At 49.2% G+C, this 13,816-nt stretch overlaps 1 protein-coding gene across 3 annotated transcripts in view; it reads left to right on the forward strand.

Moving 5' to 3' along the window:
* The window catches only part of TRAF3 (TNF receptor associated factor 3), a 119,223-nt gene that overhangs the window by 76,270 nt on the left and 29,137 nt on the right, over positions 1-13,816 (forward strand). For all 3 annotated transcript variants that reach the window (XM_043557062.1, XM_043557063.1, XM_043557064.1), the window contains 3 exons: positions 8,192-8,453; positions 10,507-10,558; positions 13,402-13,506. In XM_043557062.1, the coding sequence (XP_043412997.1) occupies positions 8,209-8,453; positions 10,507-10,558; positions 13,402-13,506 (402 nt within the window). In that variant the 5' untranslated portion in view covers positions 8,192-8,208. The remainder of the gene's footprint in view (positions 1-8,191; positions 8,454-10,506; positions 10,559-13,401; positions 13,507-13,816) is intronic.

Genomic DNA, 13,816 nt, shown 5'->3' on the forward strand with positions numbered 1-13,816 from the left:
ACTGTCCAATTTTAGGAATGCTCATTATTCTCCCTCCACTCTGAATTGATTGTGAAAAACTGCCTCCAGTGGTGATTTTCCTAAATCCAAACTCCCTTTTCCTTGGGACATAATAGGTGGGTATTTGTCTTATTTAAAGACTTAAAGGCATCGTCCCTATTGTCCTAGTTGTTTTAGAAAGTGGTCAGGTGATTCTCACACTTTAAATCAGAACTGACTTTTCATAGTGACAACTGATGGCTAGCAGAGTTTGGGATCATGAGTAAACCTGAGACTGTTCATCCGTCCACCAGTCCTGGCACCTGTTGAGGTGTCGTGCTCCTGCTTTCTTTGGGCCAGCTAAGGCCCCCATTGGCCATCTCATTGATACAGAAGGTCATGGGCCTCCCCACTGGGCCCTGCTCGGGGTTCGTGTCATTTCTGACTTGAATAAACTCTTGTTTAGGAAAACTTTCCCTTGAGCAGTTGTGAGTGTGTTTGACCTACTGGCTTATTTGCTAGTTTTATTTGAACAGAATATTCTTCTTTTGAAAATGACTTTATAATACAGTTGAAGCTGCTTTCTCTTTCAGTTTAAAATATACTGTAGTGCCTTTTTCATCAGCATCACCTATGAGATAATCTGAATATTTTTAAAAGGCCAAGATATGGGCAAATTTGAATACATTAAAATTAAGAACTTCTCTTCATTGAAAGATATAAATAACATTAAAGCCAGCCACAAACTGGGGAAAGACATGTATATATAACTAACAAAGGATTACTAGTCGGAATATGTGAATAATCCCCACACATCAGTACTAAAAAGGATAGTGGCCCAATTAAAAAATGGCAGAGACACAATCAAGCATTTCACAGAAGGAAAAACATAAGTGGCCCACGAATGTATGAAAGATGCTAAACCTTTTTAATCGTTAAAGAAAAGAGACCATTATACCTGCTAGGTTGGCAGAACCTAAGAGGTCTGATTCCCAGAGTTGGTGAGGATGTGGATTAATAGAAGTGTTTAAACTGCTTTGCTTTGGAGAGCAGTTGGGCCCTCGCTTGTAAACTGGCCACGAATACAACCTGCAAATCAGCAGTTCCTCTGCGTTCTAGGTGCCCAGTCCAGGAGAGGGATTGGCAGGCTCTTTCTGTGAAGGGCAAGTTGGTAAGTATTCTAGGCTTTGTGGATCTTTAGGTTTCATTTGTTCAACTCTTTAAAAATCTGAAATGCATTCTTGGCTCAAGGAAGTAGGCAATAGTAACAGTAACCTAACAAAAACAGCCTACTGGCTAGATTTAACCCACAGGCTAGAGTTTGCTAACCTCCGATCCCCTGATGGTCTAGAGCACGTACCCTAGAGAAACTTACGCAGGGTTCCATAACAGATGTGCCAGAATATTCAGAGCACATTTCTCATGATAGCAAAGACTGGCAACTGTGATATAAAAATGGATATGTCAGTTGTAGAATATTATACAGCCATGAAAATGAATGAAGCATAACTCCTGCACAGAGCAGACAAGGGCAAAAACTGACAGTGCTGATGGCAGAAGACTACATATGGTATGGTATCACTCTGTGCAATTAAAAACAGGCGAAAGTATATTGTTTAAGAAGAAGGGTACCTACCTGGGTGGCTCAGTCGGTTGAGTGTCTGACTTTGGCTCAGGTCACGATCTCACACTTAGTGAGTTTGAGCTCTGCACTGACAGCTTGGAACCTGGAGCCTGCAGCCTGCTTCAGATTCTGTCTCTCCCTTTCTCTCTACCCCTCCCCTGCTTGTGCTTGCTCTCTCTCTACCTCAAAAAGAAATAAATATTTTTTTTTTAAAAAAGAAGAAGAATATATATGATAGCAAGAGGATTATAGATAGAAAGTTGAGGCTGACATTTACTTCTGGAGAGAGTCAGAAGGATGGCTGAGGAAGGAGCACATGGGTAGGTGGTGACTGAAGTAGGCGGTGGATTCGGGAAGTCTGTTTTGTTGTTGTTGTTGTTGTTGTTGTATTCTTGCCTTGCATGTGTATTGCACACAGTCTTCTTAAAAAACTTTTTTAAGTAGGCTCTATGCCCAACATAGGGCTCGAACTCACAACCCTGAGATTAAGAGTTGCATGCTCTACCCACTGAGCCAGCTAAGCACCCCCACATATAATCTTTTTTTTTTTATGTGTCAAATATCATCTAATACATTTATTTGAAAGGCAGGAAGGATACCAGCCAGGGAGGTCTTAGAACCCACCCACCACCCACTACCCTCCCTTCAACAGTACTTTGTGTGCCAGAGCTGTGCCAAGTGGCTCACCTGGGAGAGAGGGAGGTGGATGTCTAAGCAGCTCTGGGGTGGTAACTGCCAGTGCAGCCCTCAAGAGCCAGAAAGAGAATGCCCAGGAGGAGGCCTTCCTTGTCCGGTAGCAGTAGTGAGGTCGCTGGCACTGAGTGCCCCGTTGAAAGGCCTGGCACTCGTGTCAGAAATCAGTTGCCCCCAAACATGAGGGTTTGTTTCTGAACTTTCAGCACTCTCTCATCGATATGTATGTCTAGTGCCGATTCCATAGTGTCCTGAATAATTTGTAGTAAGTTTTGAAACATGGAAGCGTGCATCTTCAAGCTCTGTCCTTTGTCGAAATTGTTTTGTCTATTCTGGCTCCCTTGAATTTCCATCTGATTTTTAGGTTCAGCTTATTCATTTCTTCTAAAAGAGCCAGCTAGGATTTTAATAGAGGTTGGGACGCATTTGATCAGTTTGAGTAGTGTCACTGTCTCAGCAGTGTGGAGACTTCAGCCCATGAACATGGGATGCCTTCCCATTTATTCAGATCTTTGCTGTCTTTCAAAAGTGTTTTGTAATTTTCAGTATAGGTATCTTGCCCTCCTTCAGTTGACATTTGTCCCTGAATATTTTATTCTTTTTGATGCTATTATGAATGGACTGTTTTCTTAACTTCATTTTTGGATTGTTCACTGCAGTGCATAGGAATATGAGGGGCACCTGGGTGGCTCAGTCGGTTAAGCATCTGTCTCTTGATTTCAGCTCAGGATGTCATCTCATGGTTTGTGAGTTTGAGTTACACGTCAGGCTACATGCTGATAGTGCGAGCCTGCTTGGGATTCTCTCCCTCTTCCTCTCTGTCTCCCCCTCCCATGCACGCTCACTCGCTCTCTCTCTCTCAAAATAAACTTTAAAAATAAAAAAAATAAAATGGACTTTTATATATTGATCTTTTATTCTGCAGCTTTGCTAAATAAGTTTATTAGTTTAACTCATTTTTAGTTGATTCCCTAAGTGAGTTGTATGTATAAGGTTATGTCCTCTGAAAACAGAAATAGTGTTTCTTCTTCCTTTCCAATCTGGATGCCTTTTCTTTCTTTTCCTTTTCTTTCCTTTTCTTTTCTCTGCTTTTCCTTTCTCTTCTCTTCTCTTCTCTCTCTCTCTTTCCTTGTCTAACTGCTGAGAAGGGGCTTTTTAAACCAGGCTTGGGGGCTATCTAAGTAAGATGAGGAAAACAGCCCAATCCTTGTCAGACCCCCTGACCGCTGTTGGCGGGCGGACGTGTCTTCTCTGTATGCAGACGGATGTAACATACAGTATTACAGTGACTCCTGATAGTACTATGACAGTTAGGGGTAGTATCTGCTTTTCAGGTGAAGAGAAGAAGTGGGGCCCTGAGGATAAATGCTGTGCCCAAGGATCCACCGCAGCGAAGGACACCGGCCAGCCTTACCACCCAGGCCACTCAGTGCCAGATGTCCTGCCTGGCTGGCTCCTCCCCAGAGCCCCTAACACCAGGTTCCCCTCCGTGACCACCTGCCTGTGCTGTGTCTCCTGCTGCTCCTTCTTGTTCTCTTCTGTTGGAATTGAAATGATGCCACCAGTCCAATTCATGAAGCCCAGATCTCCCCAAAACTGAGGTGATATCTTTCTCTTTTGAAGATCTGCAGCCCTTTGTAACTCCTGGGTGGTGTTTCTTCATGTCCGCTGTTTGTTGACCCTGGAGTGCCCACATCCTTGTGACTCCCTGAAAACTCTCTAAGGACAGGGACGATCTCATCCCTGTGTCCTTGACGTGTGAGGAACAGAGCTGTTGTGGGTATGTTGTGTTTATGAAATAAAACGTGGTTAGTTTGGCCAGCCTTTGCAGAGTCGCTCCTGGAGAAAGGTGTTCCTACCACGTAGAAGGGCAGTGGGTGTGCCCCCCGGCATTCGCAGGCTGGGAGCCCTGGAGTTTGTACAACTGTGTGGCCAGCAGCACTCTCCAGAAAACACTGCTGAGGCCAGAGTAAAGTGGGGAGCGTCAGCATTTGAGTGAAATGGGCTGTGGTTCTCTGAAATGACATCTGTTTACTAGTTTAGTGAATATTGGAGGGAATCTGTAATGTGCAACCTTTTACAAGTGTTTGGTGTGATTACGGTCCTGCGAGATACCTATCACCTCTGACCCGGCAGTTCTGTCGCTGTAAGCTTTCCTAAACGTGCGAAGATAGGTGTTCAAGAATGTTCACTGCAGATTGCTCACAATCGCAAAGCGCCAGCACCAGCCTAACTGTCCATTAGTAGAAGTGGTTGTATAAACTATGGTGAAGCGTCCAGTGGACTGCTGTACGCAGCCCTTCAGGGTAGTGACGTCGATCTGTATATGCTGATGGGGAAAAACGGTCAGAACGCGGCGCTGCTTTCGAAAGGAAGCTGTCGATCGACTTGCATGTGCAACACAGTTTGTGTGGAGGGAAAAAGAAAGGCAAGTTTTCTTTATGTGCATTTGCCGTTCCCGGATGTCTGTACGCCCTCCCAGAACCCCAGAAGGGAGTGTCTGCCTCTGGGTCGTCGAGGTCAGGGGGTCTGGTACTTGCTTTTCACACTTCACTCCCCTGTATTGGTTGCTTGCTGTCTTCTCTGAGGGCATGTACTGTTACGGTATAAATGAAAATCTCACAGTGCTCCCTCATACGTCTGGTTCAGGGGCGCCTGGATGGCCCAGTCAGTCGAGCATCTGAGCCTTGGTTTTGGCTCAGGCCATGATCTCACGGTTCATGAGTTTGAGCCCCGCATCGGGCTCTGTGCTGACAGCGCAGAGCCTGCTTGGGATTCTTTCTGTCTCTCTCTCTCCCTCCCCACCCCTCCCCTGCTCGCTCACTCTCTCTCTCTCTCTTTCTCTCAAATAAACGTTAAAACATTTAAAAAAAGAATAAAGTGTCTGGTTCAGTGGGTTGTTGTGTATTCACAGAGCCGTGCACCCATCCCCACCGTCCGGTTCCTGAACACCTCCGTTACCCCAGCAGAAAACCCCGTGCCCATCAGTACATGCTCTCCCTCCCTCAGCGCTGGCAGTCATGAATCTGTTTTCTGTCTCAGTGGATTTGCCTATTGTGGACATTACACGTTTAGACCATTGTCTTATGCTTCTTTTTCTTCCCTTATGAATACAAGGCACAGGAGGTCTCTGGCTCCTGCAGTGTAAGCACTGTGGGGCATCTTTCCCTCCTTCCCAAAGGCTCATTCTCCAGCTCGCAACCTAGATCAGGAATGGGGCATGCATGGGACGAGATGCAGGGATGCTGGGTAGGATTGTCAGAGGCCCACAGTGGCCCATTGCAGACAGAGATGCCCACGCCGACACCCTGCGTTACAGGTGAGTCCCGACAGGCCTGCCGGCTGTGGGCTGGCCTCTGCCCTTCGGGACAGGGCTGCTGTGATGTTTTCTTTGATGTCCCTGGGATACGTTCTGCATATCTGTTCACTTCTCTTCGATGGCCTACAAAAACCAAAGATCCCAAACTGTATACTTGCTTATACAGACTATGACATGTTGTAGGTATATGGACATCGTTTATCATTAGTTTGATCCAAAGTGAATTGTCTCTCAGGCTCGAAATAGGAAATTCACCTTTGAAGAATCAAGTATTTCTCATTACAGACTGTTTATTGAACACATAGCTTCCTAAGCACTATTGGCTAAGATACCAAAGTCACAAATTGTTTATAAGCCAAGAAGGAGTTTTCAAGGCTAGAATCTCCAAGACCGTATCCAAAAGCTGAGGAGTTTTCTTTTCCTGGAAGAGTCGGTTGTCATAGAAACACAGCTTGGTACTAATGGCTCACACCTCACCTTTCCCTCCGTGATTAGCTCAGCAGATGTGTACCGGGTGCCTTCTGCCCATCAGACATTCTTCTAGGTACCTGGCGTTTTGCGTCAACAAACCCCATGTGTCCGGGGAGCTCAGGCTCTGCCGCAGGAGAGACACTGTAAGCGATGAGCATGTGGTGTCGGAAGGTGGGAAGTGCCGTGGAGAAAGTACAGACAGGGCAAGAGGGGTTGGGTGAGTGGGGTTGGCGGAGCTGAGCCCCCTGGAGAAGGTGGGGAGGTGCGGTCCGCGGGAACGGGGGCGGGGGTCAACCTAGAGCATCTGCAGAAGCAAGGGCCTGAGGTGGGGAGTGGGAGAGGTCACCAGCCGTCGCAGGTGGCAGCGGATCAGCTCCTGGACAACCATTGTCTCTGACGGGCAGAGCGAGCCCCAGGCACCTCCCGCTTAGCGTCTTCACGAACAGGATTCTGATCAACAAATTCGTGAACAAAGGGCTGCTGGCCTTTTGAGGTCGTTTTAAAATCTTTGTTGTTGTTGTTTTCATAAATAGATGGATTTCACAGGAGGCTCCCACACTTCACCACAGTGATGTTCTATTTTATTAAAACTAGCCCGAGTGTGGCTAGAACACTGATTCATTTGTCGGTCAGATGTTAGGCTGCTGGCATTGCATATGTCCCGGGTTGTGAAATGTTCATTCTTCCAGCCCCACGTGAGGCAGAACAAGGCTCCGGGGAGTGGGCTCCCCACCCGCACCCTGCGGCCCGGCGTGAGGGCTCGTTCCAGCAAACCCAGGGTGCACTGGGGGCCCCCACACTGGCTCGTGGCGGCCTGGCACTAAGGAGAGAGGGGAAGGCGATGGGGGACAGACCCCGGGGCCTTGTAAGTAGAAGGAATTTGGCCCTTATTTTTGTAAATAGCAGAAATAAATGGATCGAGCAAGAACACGGTGTCCTTTTGAGAGATCTGGTGAGGTTTTTTTGGGTTTTTAAAAGGTTTATTCGTTTTGAGAGGGAGAGAGCATGAGCTGGAAGAGAGAGAGAGAGGGAGAGGGAGAGGGAGAGGGAGAATCCCAAGCAGGCTCTGCGCTGACTCAGGGCTTGATCCCACGAACTGTGAGATCATGACCTGAGCCAAAACTCCAGAGTCGGATGCTTGCTTAACTGACTGAGCCGCCAGGTGCCCCGACCTGGTGAGTCTTAAGGAAATTGCTCCGCAGGTTGGCCGGACGTGCTGCCATGCGCTTCAGCTGGCGGGTCCACGCACGCAGGGGTCTTGGTGGCTCATATCCAGGAAGTGCTTCTTTTGCCTATTGACGGGAACTTGCAGGTGGGAACCCACCACACTTGCCACCTTGTGCGCTAGGAGAGCGTGTCCAGACAGGCACTGGAGACCCGTTCAGTCCCCATGTCCCCTCTGCCAGCTCCGCCCCCAGGCACGGAAGGCCTGCATATCCACAGGGGGTGCAACCCTGAAGCTCCGGCGTGTGCAGCGGGGGGCCGTGTTGGCGCAGGGCTGGTGAGGTGGGCCGGGCTGGTGGAAAGCAGGTGCCGGTTACGGTGCGCCCGGATCGGAGCATTGTGGGTGCCTCGTGGGGTCTGTGGGGTCTGCTCGGGGGGAAGAGCGGCACGAGGAGGCGGACAGTACCTGCTGCTGCTGGAGGGGCGGCGCTGTTCCCAGCACAGGCTCCACGGCGATGGCAGGCCACGCCTGAGTCACGCCCCGGGGACTGTCCTCGGCAGTGAGGCTAACCAAGAAGTAAAATTGGCTGGGGATGGCCGTTGCTTTGGCCAGGATGTCGGACTGACACCTACACGTTTAAGTTACAGCACAGCAAAGTGCTACCTGTATTTCAGAGAACCTTTAGAGACACAACCGATGCCTTCAGAAGCTTTTTGGACGGTCACGTTAACAGTAACGGTGGGTGGAGTGGGAAGGAGAGAGGCACGCTTGCTCAAGCTCGTTCCCGTCACACATTCGAGTCGGGAGGGTCCCTGTGAGGTCGGTGACCTGGAGAAGCCCCCTCGGCTCTCAGGCACTTCCCCGTTTCCAAAGCCACGTTTCTTGCTTCGTGCGCAGGACGACGTGACACGTTTTACTAAGTGCTGCTGCTTTTCCGCAGAATCTCTCCTTCCTGACATGGAGCCAAGTAAAAAGATGGAATCCCCCGGCACCCTGCAGACGAACCCGCCGCTGAAGCTGCACCCTGACCGCGGCGCCGGGACGTCCGTGTTCGTCCCCGAGCAAGGAGGTTACAAGGAAAGGTTTGTGAAGACCGTGGAGGACAAGTACAAGTGCGAGAAGTGCCGCCTGGTGCTGTGTAACCCGAAGCAGACGGAGTGCGGACACCGGTTCTGTGAGACCTGCATGGCCGCCCTGCTGAGGTGGGTCCTGCTGCCCGCGTCGGCCCTCGCCGCGTCTTGGGCTTCTCCGGTCTCTCCCCCGCCCCCTTCTTCACTTCCCTAAACAGTAAACTCTGTAAAGGTTAAAAGCTCTGAAGAAACCCAAATAAAATTCTCAGAGCCCGGCCCGTGATCATCCAGGGAGAGCCAAGAGGACGTCGTGCTTGGGTTTTCCAAGGCTTCTGTGACTCGCGGCCCGGACCACCCAGCCCCGTCCCCCAGACTGCTGTCTCCTCTCCCCACAAGCACCTCTCAGCAGTCACTCCCGCACCTGCCACCTTCCTCATGGCACTCACCACGCTGGCCCTGGTGCCCTGATGCGCCCCCGCCCCCCACCTGTGTTGCTGATTTTTGCTCTAGAAGCTCACGGCTCCATACAGGAGACACGCCCATCAGCAAAGGCCGAAGGAGCCCTCAAAGTGCAGGTGCTCGGGGTGGGGGGCAGAGACTGAGGACGGGGCCAGCAGGACGGGAACCTAGCTAGGAACCCAGTGTGCCCACACTCACCCAGCAAGTGTAAGCAAAGCACGCATGAGCCCTTGGAAGCCCTTGTCAATGTTGGTGCCATTTTAGAATCACTCAGGGAATCTGGGGAGGCGGGCTGGAGTTCTACAGCACAAATAACTTTGTCCGAGAAAGCATTTTGGTTCATCCCCCGGTATTTTCTGGTCATCGTGCCGGGCACTGGGGGTTATGGCAGGATGCTCTCAGACTTGGTCTCCACTGCCAGGGCACAGGGGCCTGGGAAGTCTGCCCACTTCTCTCTTCCTGATTCACCATTGAGGGCAGGGCCCTTGAGAATCACACAGCAGGCAGCCTCCCTCCCTGTCCTCCTCCTCCTGGGCACTTCCGGCTGTGGTCTTATCTACGTACTGTGGACGGTGAACTCCGCTTCCCCTGCTTGTGGGGAAAACGGCTCTTGAGTCCAGCTTAGTGATGGCAGCGTAGACTCAGAGCACCTGATTTCTCTTAACGCAGACACCTGGACTGCAGCTCCGGGCCAGGGGGGAGGGCTGCTGGCCGTGGGGGGCAGGGGCTCCTGGGGCAGAGCATCCAGAGGGCTGTTCCTCTTCTGGTGTCCCTCCTTTTTCTGCTCCTGGCTCTCGTCCTGCTCCATGTTTTTGCAGGTGTCAAGGGATCCTATCCGGATGCTACTCAGCTCTGGGTCTATGGATATAAAAAGATTCATATGATTAAAGCAATTTAGCACAAGCTTCATATTAGTATAGTCTACATGAATGACCTTTTACTTAAAAACACATTAAGTCTCCCATCAACACTCAGTTTTCCTGCCTGGCTTTCCAGGCTTGTGGAACCTCCCCACTCTGCCCACGGCCCCGGTACATACTTGTCAACCCCGCCCCCTCCTTCCCAAAGCCTCCGCTGACTCCCTGTCTCGGGCAGGGGCCGTGGACGTAAAGAGGGTCAGACTTAGTTTTATTTTTAATATCTAGGAGGTGGTTTCCAGACACAAGATGCAGTTAGAATCAAGTCCAAAAATGGGCAGCGGGGGAGCAGTGGCTCGTGTCCTGCGTTTGGGGACAAGAATGATGTAGTGGATGAACGGTTTTCATACACAGGGTCAGTTTCAGATTCTCGCACTGTTAACTGAAGAATTGCATTGGCTTTTCAGTGTATCGTGAAGGAAAATAACATATGGAGAAAGTACTGGCCGTTTTCATAAAGCAAGACCGTTGGTAGGCCCTCCCAATAAGCTGTGGATGCTCACACGGAAGAGCTCCTCCACGGAGAGCTAGTTTTGGTTTCTGAAATAAAATTTCACTTTTAATTGAAAGGGGCTTTCCAAGTGGGACTGATCTAAGCTGTTCTGCTTAAAAACTTCCTTATGAAAAATCACCATCAAAAAAATTTAGCCCTTTTCTTCTGTGGCTTGATACTTGAAGCCAGTAGAGCATGGCATCCCGGAGCTCTGGCCGCCGGTCTGAACTCCGCACAGCATGCTTGGCCGTAATGCTGCACGTGAGAACAGGACTTGCGCTCTGTCTAATGTCTTTGCTGTGTGTTCTCCCCTCAGCTCCTCCAGCCCAAAATGTACCGCGTGTCAAGAAGGCATCATCAAAGATAAGGTATCCTTGGGGGCTTAAGAAATTCTCGTGTCAACTGCTCACGTAGTACTGTGCGTATAGTTTGCATCCAGGGCTCCGGGCACGCTGACCGTATCTCGGGGTGTCAGGATGGTGCTGCAGGAGCCAGGCAGGAACTGTGTCACATGGGCACTGGACACACACAGCGGCTGCTCAGCCGGGTGACCTCGGCCAGGTGCTTCACCCTCTGAACCTGTCTCCTCACCTGTGATGGTAGTGGCACCACCTCCTGAGACTCCGGGAGGTATAAGTGAAACACAGAGATGCACTTCTCGGGCCTTTGCCCCAGACAGCTGGGCTTCGGCTCCTAGAGCGCAGGTCTCGGGGCTCCGCGGGACTTGCTGTCTGCCTGTCCCCTGCGCGTTATCTCCAAGTCCTTAGACGGATGCAGGATTTCAGCCCTGCCCTCCCCACGTGATTAGGTGTGCCTGCGAAAGCTCTCGATCTCAGTGCACGCTCTCAGAGGACTGAGCGGGGGCCTCCCACCAGCTTCCCTCCTGGGGCTCGGATCCCCACCACAGCGCCTCTGGTCATCTACGCATTGTCAGACCCTGCTAGGCACACTTTTGGTTTGAAATGACTCATTCTTAAAGTACTTAAAATATCAGTAAAAATGTGTGGTACTGATATTTTGATTGATGAACCTACCAATTTTTTAAATGTCGGTCATTAAATTGCACAGTAAAATTCTTGCTCTGGGGTTTTCCTGCCCAGAGCACTTTACATATTGGGTTTGTCGTCAGGGCGGCCCAGGTGAGTGCAGTGACGTGGGGATCCAGAGCTAGGGCCCCCAGCATAAGTCCCTGGACAGTTGAGAGACAGAACGGGCAAAATGTGCACGTACCTTGTGTTCCTCAGCGATTACTGGCTGCTCCAGATTGCAGTCAGCAAAAGGGAGGGAGCTGTTAGGAAAACACGTCCCTCAACTCTACCCCTTATCCTTGCAGGGTCACTAACTTGTGAACATGGATTGGACCTGGGTGATTGAGAGAAGAGGTTCAAACAGCAGACTTGTCTGTTTCATTGTTCAGAGTTACTAGCCCTAGTTTTCAGTGGCATTGATCTGGTTTTGTTGGAGCATCTTAAATGATGCCGACTGATGCCTTGGGTCCTCATGGGAGTGTGGGGTCTGGAGCCCGGGATCGGCCTCTGCGGTCACGGTGCGGCCTCAGGCTCCACATTCGTACCCTGGGACAGTGACAGTAAATAAGCTCAGCCCTAAGATTCTGTCCTTTCACTGTTTTGATGTTTCCAACCTATGTTTTTTATCTGTAATGTTGAACTCAAATGACTTAGGGAACTTAATGCCACAAAAAAGAAACTTATTTCTTACTGGCTAAAAATACCCGTTTGGTGACTTTAGTGTGTTTTTTAAAAAGTCATGTTTATAAAGGATTAGATTTGACTCCAAATTACTTTATTTTTAACTCATAGCAGCTGTTGATTCTATTTCTTTGCCTGTGGAGTTGAGAAAGGCATGTTAAGATCCTTGTTTTGTTTACTGTTCTAGAACAGTAACGTATAGAGGAGTTTCTTAGAAATGTCTGAAGACTAAGATGGTATAGACTCTGTTACTAGAAGGAGGGAGGATGCTTATTCTCTAAAGGAAAAGTAAAATTGAAGGAAGGTTTCATTTTCAAAGGGAAACATTTTCGGGGCACCTGGGTGGCTCAGTCAGTTAAGCACCCAACTTCAGCTCAGGTCATGATCTCATGGTTCGTGAGTTCAGGCCCCACATGGGGCTCTGTGCTAACAGCTCAGAACCTGGAGCCTCTTCAGATTCTGTGTCTCCCTGTGCCTGTGCTCCTCCCCTGCTCCTGCTATGGTTGTCTCTCTCTCCCTCCCTCCCTCCCTCCTTCTCTCTCTCTCTCTCTCTCTCTCTCTCTCTCTCAAAAATAAATAAATATTAAAAATTTTTTAAAAGGGGGAAACATTTTCATTACTGGATTAACTTCCATCTTTGCAGTATTTATTTAAAAGAGTTTGTTTCAGTGGCTGGCTAATGCTGCCCCCTTTTTGGTGAAAAATGAGTTATGAGCGACATAGCCTTAGGAGAAAGAACCAAAACAAATGTTTTCTAAACCATCTGCAGAGTGTGATCTTTTACAGTAGTTTTGCTGTTTCTTTTTTTTTTTTAATTTTTTTAAATGTTTTGTTTATTTTTGAGACAGAGAGAGACAGAGCATGAACGGGGGAGGGGCAGAGAGAGAGGGAGACACAGAATCCGAAGCAGGCTCCAGGCTCCGAGCTGTCAGCACAGAGCCCGACGCGGGGCTTGAACTCGTGAACCGTGAGATCATGACCTGACCCGAAGTCAGACACTTAACCGACTGAGCCACCCAGGCGCCCCAATTTTGGTGTTTCTTTAGCAAGCGATCTGAAAAGGCCTGAGTCGTAGTGGGTCCTGCCACCCACACCCGTAGCTGTCCCCCACAGAGTTGACTCCTGGAAGTCTCCAGAGTCAAATATGAACCCAGTCCTGGTGTGCCCCCAGGGCAGTTGAAGTTGAAGTTACATCAGAGTCCATTCAAAATGTTTGGATGCTCCAAAGTGATCTTTAATTATTCAGTGGAACTTGTTTTCTTTTGGCTTATCTAATAAAAGAAGGTAGTTGAGGTTGTATTATTTAAATTGTGTCTCTTAGTGGGGACAGCTCCTTCATTCTACTTTAGAAATTAGAAATTAAGATAGTCCTTAATGCTTCCTGAGGTCCACTTAAGAGATGCTCTGGTGGTTTTTTTAAAGTGGTCTTGCCTTGTCTGAAGTGGCAGCGTGTGGAGATGAAGAAACATTAATCCTCTAAGACAACCGTCATTCCATTTCAGGTGTTTAAGGATAATTGCTGCAAGAGAGAGATTCTGGCTCTTCAGATCTACTGCAGGAACGAGGGCGGGGGCTGCACGGAGCAGTTGACCCTGGGACACCTGCTGGTAAGTCCCTGGGGCGGTGGGGGTCAGGGTCGGGCCTACTGTGAGGAAGGCGCTTCCCAAGCGTGCAAGCTGGTGTGCACCGGAAAGACGTTTACGTTGATGTCCAAAACACAACCAGACATGAAGGCGGCCCAAGCCGCTTGGGTACCGAGTGTTATTTTTATGACGGCAGAATTGCCAACTGGTTTTTAAACACCCCCAGCCTATTTAGAATGCAAAGAAATCTGAACTGATATTTTAATTTTGGAAGGCTCATTAAAACTTTCTCTCTCTCTCTTTTTTTTTTTTAAATCATGAAACTCAACATCTT

This window comes from Prionailurus bengalensis, chromosome B3 (genome assembly GCF_016509475.1).
Source record: "Prionailurus bengalensis isolate Pbe53 chromosome B3, Fcat_Pben_1.1_paternal_pri, whole genome shotgun sequence".
Classification (NCBI taxonomy): domain Eukaryota; kingdom Metazoa; phylum Chordata; class Mammalia; order Carnivora; family Felidae; genus Prionailurus; species Prionailurus bengalensis.